This window comes from Branchiostoma floridae, chromosome 3, assembly GCF_000003815.2.
Source record: "Branchiostoma floridae strain S238N-H82 chromosome 3, Bfl_VNyyK, whole genome shotgun sequence".
Classification (NCBI taxonomy): Eukaryota; Metazoa; Chordata; class Leptocardii; order Amphioxiformes; family Branchiostomatidae; genus Branchiostoma; species Branchiostoma floridae.
This window is the reverse complement of record NC_049981.1, coordinates 14,854,714-14,863,989: the sequence shown is the minus strand read 5'-3', so window position 1 is coordinate 14,863,989 and position 9,276 is coordinate 14,854,714. Positions and strand designations below refer to the sequence as shown.

The following is a 9,276-nucleotide window of genomic DNA, read 5'->3' as shown; positions in this document are numbered from 1 at the left end:
ACTTGCACAAATGTGTGGCCCAAGGGCTTCGAAGTGGAGATGGGCGCCACCCTACGCATCTTAGATGTATGGGCAAACTTTAGACCAGAAAACAACTTCTCGCAACCTCAAAATACAGCGTGGTGCGACATGAGAAGCGTGAACAAAGTGGCTACATCTATTCAACAAACAGTAACGTTAAACCATATGAAACAGAAAACGACTCAGAACTCATTGAAATCTGGCGTGAAACGGTGATACGATACGATATGACATATATGAAATGATATGATTAACACATCGCAGTAGTGATTCACTAAATATACGCTATTTTGTCTGTACACTACGCGTAACTTGTCGGCTACAAGAACTCTGACACCGTGATGTCAGGAATGCTCGACTCCTCCACAGTGCGGGGCGTCTCGTCTGTTGGTCCGTCAAGCTGAGAAAACACACACACACATCACACTTTGCTCGAAAGAGTTTTGAGATGAATCGTACTTCTATCAAGACATTATTATGAATCTGAAAGCGATTAGTAATTAGAACGGTAGCATTGTAACTAAGTTATACGAGTTCAAATAGTGTCGAACAGTAAAATTCGTAAAAGGAAACAGACATCATAGTGTAAAATGACACATGTGAAGAGCCAATCTTCCCATCTGGTCTGAACGTTTATCTTGTTACAGTTGCTCTACAATTGTCCTTCTTTTGTAGATATAGAGCACACATACACACACATGGTCTCTCATTTTATAAAAAGGATGAACTCACTGTCACACTCTGCACAACGTTTGGTTTGGAGTCCTGCGCCTCATTGGTTGGTTCTGTCACGTGGTTCTTCTCTTCCTCTACGTTGTTAACTTGTACAGCATTGTGGCCATTCATGTCGAGTGGCATTCTGGGGAAAGTAATTTACCGGTAGTCAATAGAACTCCCATGTATATTGAAAGAAGAGGAAATGTATTTATGACAAAAGGAAAATTTGTTTTCCCACCTGTCTGCTGCCTCTAAGTTTGTGAAATTTCCTGCAGTGAACAAAAATAAACTTTCACTGTCACTGGGAAGCGGATGATCTCCACATATTCTTAACCTATTCATTGGTGACATTGCGTACAACTGTGATGGGTACATGAACTAAGGTGGCGCTTCTACGACTACTACATGTACTTAGCTTCTCGCCAAAGTCTAAAATTAATTCTTCGTACTTTTTACACCAGCTCTTATCATAATGACCGATCTTAATGTATGTGGCAAGTTGCACGTGTCCGATTGTTTTTTATCACATTTGTCATCACTTTGACACTTGCAATTAAGACTTCAGTCACATTTTTCTCATATTTTTGCACGCACTCACATCAGTGTAGCCCTTAGCTGATTTTTTTTTCAAATTCAAACGGTCCTCTCTACTCACTAATAGATCATCTGCAAGGAAAGTTCACCGCTTGTTCGTGGCCGCCGGTCCGATGACTTGCCCGTAGTCGATGCTATGACAACCAAGATAAGGAGGACGATCAGCGCCCCGGACACTCCTCCGCCAATCAGCGACCACGATACATACCTCATGGTTTGCTGTTGTGGGTCTGGAGTAAATATTGAGACAATAAGCGGGTTCATGGTTCCAATGGTACCCACGCGAGGTCAAAGGTGAGGGCCCATAATTTGTAAACAGTTCTTGTTTTGTTTATGTCTTAGGGGCCTTCAACTTTAAAATATTACCCGCAGTGCACCATATTGCGCATGCGCCGTTGGAACAAAGCACTAGCAATGGATTGAAAATCAAATCAAACTTCATTGTTCAACAATCGAGCATGGGACAGTATGACAGACTGATCTCATACATTCAAAAGAAATAATATAGTCAACAGCACTCTTATTTCCACCCACCGTAAAAGCCGACCCGTAGGGTGATTGACGTAGATCGTCTCCTGATTGGTTCAGGGCCCCATGACGTACACGTCATCACGTCCATGTCGTCATCCTCCGTCAGCTGGACCAGCAGCTCGGACACCGAGGTGACGTCATCACCGGTGCTGTTGTCATGGTAACTGACGACGTCAACCACCTCCTTGCCCTAAGACCCATAGATGAAATACTAAGCACTTCTCTTTATTTGATATGGTCTCCAAACTGTCAACAATATACTATGATGGGTGTCCATGTACCTGCGTTCTCAGTGCGTTCTCGTAGTACTACCTAGGGCACTTAGCATGCTACTCGGGGTACTCCCTTTCCCTATGTCTTAATATCATTAACTTCTTAACTAACCTGCCTGTACCACGTTAGGTTAGCGGGAGGTGTACCACCACTGCTGCTACAGATCAAGGTCAGGTTCATCCCCGGAGGTACCATGCCATCTGGGTCGACATTGTCACGGTCAAGCCTGCCGGTTATGACGGGCGCTTCTGGCTGGGCTGCACAGTCAAGACATGCGCAGAACATTCGTTTTCCATGAGATACTCCAAACGGAGAGTTGGAAGAAGCTATACCTGGTTAGGCTGTGACAAAACTAAATGGGAACAATAGAATGCTACACATGCATTCCCAGGTAGATACTCACATGCGTTTTCCACATTTGTGTTAAGGTAAAAGTTTATTTGTGCACTTTATAGTGTCAATCACAATGACAGGTATTCTCCTAAACTTAACTTATCATAAGACAATACTACGCAAAGGTTGGACCTTTCGAAGACAATAAGTGACTATATCTTGAACATGACTACGGCCTTGCAAATTTTCTTGGTAAAATCATTCCGCCCTGAGGTGATGCCATAAAGCAGTCTTACCGTAAACGTAGAGATGCACTTCTGCTACACCCTGCCTGTTAGTGGGCGACAGTGTGACAGTGCACTGGTAGTGCCCTTCGTCTTCCAGTCTGGTGTTGTCTACCTGCAGGTTGATATCGTCTGTCAACGTCAACCGGCTGGCAAAGGGACCCCAAGGTTCTACAAAAGTCACATCGTTCTGAAGCGCCACCTAGAGGCAAAAGAAGGACGTTTCACATTTAGCTATTCTCCAAGCAGAGGTTGAGTCGCGGAGATATAGTAGTAGTCGGGAATTTTAGCGGCGCGTTCCTCTCATTGGGCGGTTCAATAACGCCCCCTGACGGTACTGTAAATAAATGCATGAACTAAGTTACATCCAATTGTCAAACCTGCGCTCGGTCATACAATTTGCGAGAACAAAAAAGGTATGACGTAAAACGCACAAAACGTCAAAAATTATTCCTGGGTGGCATAACTTCTGTATATTTTATTGAATTGTACCTTGGGACCGTACGGCATTTAGCGAGGGGGGAGGGCCGGTCGCCAGGGGGGGGAGGGCCAAGCAAAAATATATTTTGCCAGGGGGAGGGCCTAGCAAATTTTTTTTTTACTTGGGGGGAGGGCCAAGCAAAAAAAAAATAGCTTGGTCTGCCAGCAAAATATGTCCCTTAAAATCCAAGAAACGGCGTTTCAGAGGGTCAAGATTTCAAAATTTTCCTGGACCTCTGCAAGGGATCGCCCGAGGTTGGCGCTCGGGATACAGTGAAAATGCGAAAAGGAGGGGGCGGGGCTTATACATGACGCCCTCGGAAACCTTCTTCACGTACAGAAATGTTATTAAACTCTAGATTAGTCTGCCAGCAAAATTTACCCCAGCAAAATATATGTAAATTGAAAATAGTTTCCGTCAAGCCGCTCAGGCCCGCGAGCTTGCAATACGTAAATTTAGGGAGCGCCCAGGGCTCAAATCGACGTGGCGCAAATCTACTAGAAATCCAGGTACAAATGCTTTTTAGGTGTTGTTTTAATATCAAAACAATGAAATAGCTTCTATAAAGCAAATATGTAACGGTTATGCCTCTATGAAGCAGATATTTATCCCTCTATTAAGCAGATATTTTGAGCCATTCTGTTTTCCTTTTTTTTACTAGGGATGAGAGATCTGCTTCTCGATGAAAATCATGAAAAAGTATGACGCAAAGCACATTTCCAAATGCGGGAGCGCAGTGTTTTATTGGCGTCTTGAATATTTCTTTTCAAAGTTGATAGGAGGGGGGAGGGCCAAGCAAAAATATTTTGTCTTGGGGGGAGGGCCTAGCAAAAAAAAATTTACCTGGGGGGAGGGCCATGCAAAAATTTTTTGACCCGACCCTCTGGCGACCGGCCCTCCCCCCTCACTAAACGCCGTACGGTCCCCCTCTCGTTTCGGCAAACAGTTCAACCGGCCTCGGTTTCCAAATATGGTTAGATTTTGGCGACGCCTGATGGGCGAGCCTAATAGTATAGTGTGGGACCGTTCGAGAAAAATTCTAAGAACTGTATAGGTATGTCAGGTATGCCAAAGTCCGCGCATGAGTATTTGCATCATGCCGGACTGAACCACTGCCTCCACGGGTAAGCTTTATGTGCGCGGCGTCCCCCGAACGTGTCTGTGCGAGTGCTCTCGATCGAGTCCCCGTTTTCAGCCTTTTTAGGCTGTTTACAGGGCGAGTTTAGGTCTGAAGTTTCCAGAATCGGTTAGCTGGGTGCCCCAGGATCATTTCGGTGTGTTTTTGTGCATCAACGTTGTGTTTTGGAGGAGTTACGAGTGTTTTTTTAAACATCGTACCCTCCTCGGCAAGCATACGGGTCTGCCGGCCCCTGCACTCCGCCAAACGAGGGTAGGGACTTACGGGCAATCTTTGCGGCTCGATTCCTCCTCTCCCCAAGAGAGGAGTATCCCCAGACTTTGTAGGTAAGTCAAGCAGGTTTGCCTCACAATTCCTGCTTGATTTCGTTTCGATCAGCCTTGTTTTTCTGTTGTTTGGGGCAGATTTAGTACCCTTACCCCCCCGTCGTAAGCGACGGGACTGAAAGTGGTACGGTCCAAACGTTCTGTTTACGTCTAGTGATCCAGACAGACAAAGAAATCTCCAAACCCCCCTCATAACTCGGGTTTGGTTCATCATACCCGGGTGAAATTTAAGTGGTTTGTTGTGCTAATTTTTTGCTACTAGTGCTGTGATTTTGGGGTGCGTACCTTGTTTTCTAAGGTACTTAGCGACCATCACCCCAAAAAGGGAGGTTTTTGAACCGTCCCCTCACAGACAGTGTAACTGGATCACACCGCTATTTTTAGAGGAGGCCACATATCGAGGGTCTTTTAGGGGTTCCCGGGAGCGTTTCCGGGACTCCAAAGGGGGTTTCTGGATACCTTAAAACCCTTTTTCTCTCTGTAAAGCGTGCTACAGAGCTACGGATGATGCCGCAGGTCACCCCCTCCACGTACACGAAAAGGAGGACTGTTGGTATCACCTTCCTGGAGAACCAGGAAAAAAAAAACATAAGGTGTATATTATGAGGGACTGCGCTGGCGTCCAAAATAAGGGAAGGGGATGGGCCGAAGTGGTGTTTTAGACCACCAGCGCACTGAACAGGGTGGCTCCAGCCCTCGCAGCCGACAGAACCATCGATGTCGAGCTGTATGGGAATGGAGTCACCCTGGTTACGGTTATGGGTGCCTCGCTGGAGCTGGATGATAATTACATTCGATACCAGCTCAGGGAGTACGGGACGATAAGGATGGCAGATTTCTGACGTATGCCAGTAGGGGGTTCCCGAATCTGAAAACGGGAACCCGGCAGTATAAGATGATGCTGTCAAAACATATACCCAATTCCATCAGGGTCGGTGGAGACAATGTCTCCATTAAATAAATAAATCCCGAATCTGAAAACGGGAACCCGGCAGTATAAGATGATGCTGTCAAAACATAGATAAATAAATAAATAAATGAATAAATGAATGAATAGATAAATAAATTAATTAATTGATTAATTAATAAATTCTGGGTTAGTTCGTGGCCTGTGCCCAGGAGTTTGAAACGTTTGGTGGCCTTCTTCATCCTTGATATCTTTGTTTCAAAAATGCAAACCGATGTGTGAAACAAGCATTGTTTGAGCTTAAATGATGTATAACGTGCGTGGGGTTGTGAGATAGCGCTGTGATAGTTACCTTCGCCAAGAACGTTATATTTTGGGTAGCGTTTGTATGTGCATGTGTGTGTAAAAGACCACCATAACTCGAGAACGCCTGGATGGATTGTATTGATATTTGGTATGTGGGTAGGTCTTGTTGAGACCTGGAAACAATTAGATTTTGGGTCCCCTAGCGGTACAGCAGAACTTCCTGGTTTGATATCACGAGTTTTGGACATGTTGCGGCGATGAATTTTATGTGGTAGACAGCTCTTCAAGCCGTGAGTACTAATAATATATGTGGTATAAATTGAGCTCCCTAGCGGCTTGTATTGGAACTGTAGGACAGGTTTAGTATCAGACTTTGAAAGGGAATAACTCAAGAAGGGGTTGACGGATTGTTATGATTTTTGGTATGTGGATAGGTTACGTGATGCTTCATTTATTTACTTATAAATAGTGCATATTGAAAGCTAATTTGCATAATTAATTGGGAAATTGTCTAAACATGCTCAATTCAATTATAGGACCATCGCAACATGTGACATTTGTAACTGAGTAAGAGAATATTGATATTTGATAGTTATATATCATGCAAAATAAAGACCTAATTTGCATAATTGATGAGAAAATGCTTTAATGTCATTGTGGTAAGCTAGAGAAGATGATCAACTGATATGATTTATGTAAATGAGGGTCTGTTTTGTAAAATCGATGAGAAGCATTTACATTATTATTTCACCCTCAACTCACAAGAGAACACCTTTTGACAGCAATGCTCTCTGAACATTAATCGCCAGGCGAATGGAATACAACTATTAAAACCCATTAATAACAACAATCTCTAGTACTTAGGCCACACCAATTTAATTTCTTGGTTCACGGATTCGCTCGCTCCTATTTTTTGGAAAAAAAAATAAAAATAAAAATTACCACTCAGCAAATTTTCACCATTAATGAAACCATTCACCAACTTTCTGGTGTAGCAAATTGGCCTTTATATTATAAGCTCCTTAAAGTGTGGGTACAGGTGCTGTTACTGTACAATAGTGTTTTTGTACTTTTTTCAAGCTGAAAAAATTTTTTCTTTATGTTTTGGATTAGCCGTTACCTTTACCCCACCCATTTTACAATTTTTATTTTTATTTTTATTTCGCCCTCTCGCTCCATATTTTTTATTAAAAAATCCGTGAACCAAGAAATTAAATTGGTGTGGCCTTATAAACAATAAAACCGTCGCCATGGCAATAATTTTCATTGCCACACTTTTTGAAACTGTCAACCTCTCCATTATTTTCCAAACTCCTCGTGAAACCATCTTACCACGTGTTGCCTCACCTGTGTGATGATATTGCTTCCTTTGGTCCACATGATGAGAGAGACATTACCGGCCCCGCCGTCATGGTCGCACGGGAGAACAGCCTGTCTCCCCACGAGGGTCGCCACCACGCGTTCCGCCGTGTCCTGGGCTTCTACAGGCGCTAAGGGAAGCGAACCCGTGTTCAACAGAGAGCACAGATATCGCGTTTAATTATTCGCTGCGTTCATGTGTACATAAGCTGACATTATAAACATCCGCAATCGAGTCTTTGGAAAATGTGAAGTAAGAAGGTTCAGCGAAAGGTTTATGTTGGCAAAATCAATCTTTTTATTCAATTTTACAGACTGAAAAAGACCCACCGTCAAATCTACCCGTTTTTAGATCAATAGTAGCACCTTCGGCTGAAATATGCCGCAAACCAATGCAGGCATTCGGAATGCTTCAATTTTGTTAGCTATTTTGGCTGTAAACATTTAATTCCCATCCGCAACCCTCAAGTCCGGTATTGAAGAGGGCGCCGAGTTGCAGGCTGGTCTTGTTAAGAGCTCTTGTCGTGTAAATGACTTGTTTTGAGTGTGCCACTTAAAATGTTTTCCCCATCATTGTTAGGAATCGCCATTGGGTGAACAGGGATTGGTAAAAACGTACACTTTGTATATGCAGAGTTTACTATTTTTCTTAGTTCCTTCCTTTTATCGTTTCGTAGCTCCATCTGAGTTTAGCTTCTTGTGCAAAGCTCAGAATTCAGATTGATTCTATTGGAGAAATCGTTTCAGAAATGATCAACAATATTAATGTGCGGCAAGTAGCCCCTCAAAACACTTAAAGCTTCGCCGAGGGAGTGGTTGAAGAAAATCATTTGGTATTTCACGAAAATATATAATTTCACTCAACAAGAGAAAATGCTTATATTTGTGTATATATTTCTACATTCCTTTTTCTGTCAAAGATCAGTTATATGCTTTGAAAGACAGAAACTTAAATTCAAAACATTATGAATTTCAAATATATTGCATGGCATAATACTGTTTAGCTTTCCCAAAATTAAACGATACCTCCGTCTTTTTATAGGAATGCATATGAACGTTAGCCTCCCTTACAGACCTTCAGAAGCAGAGGATGTTTCTTTTTTGAGGGAGCGCTAATTTGGGATTTTTAGCCTTCTAACAAATTTTCTAATCATGCCTGGGATATCTGGACCTAGCCGTTACGACTGATTCACTGAATTTACAGAAATGGCTACTTTGATTACATTGAATGTTGTTGTTTAAACAATGAAAACAATGGCATAAACAAACAAAACAACTTTAAATCTCTTCATTGCCTTCAGAAACATGACCGCATCACTCAAGCATAGGAGGGAGCAAACACTGGCCTTTTCACTGGCCTTAACCACAAATCCACACAATTCTTGTTTACAAACTGATAGAAAATACAAATAACTACTAAGAAAGCTTACCTGTAGCGAGCACTAAGATCAACAGATAGGCGCACCAAGAAAATGGAAGAAATTGCGATGTTGGGCGCTCCATTAGAAGTCGTTCGTGGCTTCAGGACGTAGTGTATCCACCTCACAGTAGATTTGGGTGTGGTCTCGTTGGGTGTGTCATATCAAGGCGGTAACATCATACACGATGTGCAACCGGATGTATCACTATCGAGTATCCCTTAATAAAAACAACAAATTCACCAAAGCGATTAAAAATGTATGTGGCTAATGTGTGAAAGAAAAAAAAAATTGCGTCCGACTATTTGTGTACAATCTAGGACAATACTGCGTTTGGCGAGAAGTGTCACGTGACTACTTGAGTGAGTGACCTAGGCAGAGACAGTCTGCCCTTCAAGTACGTCTCCATGGCAACGGTTTCCAAACAAAAGCTTGATCTTTAAATGGGGTTACGGTATGGTACGTGTACGGGGTTTGAGAACAAAGAGGGAGGGGGAGAAGATAGACGACAACTTTAATATCCTAATAGATAATGCATCAGAGCAGATATTGGTATACGGAAGTTATATACTAGTACGTGCAAGTTGG

General features: G+C 42.8%; 1 protein-coding gene across 2 annotated transcripts; it reads right to left on the bottom strand.

Moving 5' to 3' along the window:
* Positions 1–6: 6 nt before the first annotated feature.
* Positions 7–9,035, bottom strand: LOC118411944 (cell surface A33 antigen-like). Of its 2 annotated transcripts, XM_035814469.1 has the most exons (9): positions 8,701–9,035; positions 7,259–7,401; positions 2,766–2,955; positions 2,248–2,393; positions 1,867–2,053; positions 1,422–1,562; positions 977–1,007; positions 754–880; positions 7–421 (listed from the first exon to the last, which is right to left on the bottom strand). In XM_035814469.1, exons 1-9 carry the CDS (start codon positions 8,771–8,773, stop codon positions 341–343), a joined length of 1,119 nt encoding a protein of 372 aa, XP_035670362.1. In that variant the 5' UTR covers positions 8,774–9,035; the 3' UTR covers positions 7–340. The 2 variants fall into 2 exon arrangements, with proteins under 2 accessions (XP_035670362.1, XP_035670363.1); XM_035814470.1 differs by lacking the exon at positions 7–421 and having other exon boundaries at positions 777–880; positions 1,394–1,562; positions 8,701–9,034.
* Between the last annotated feature and the right edge of the window lie 241 nt (positions 9,036–9,276).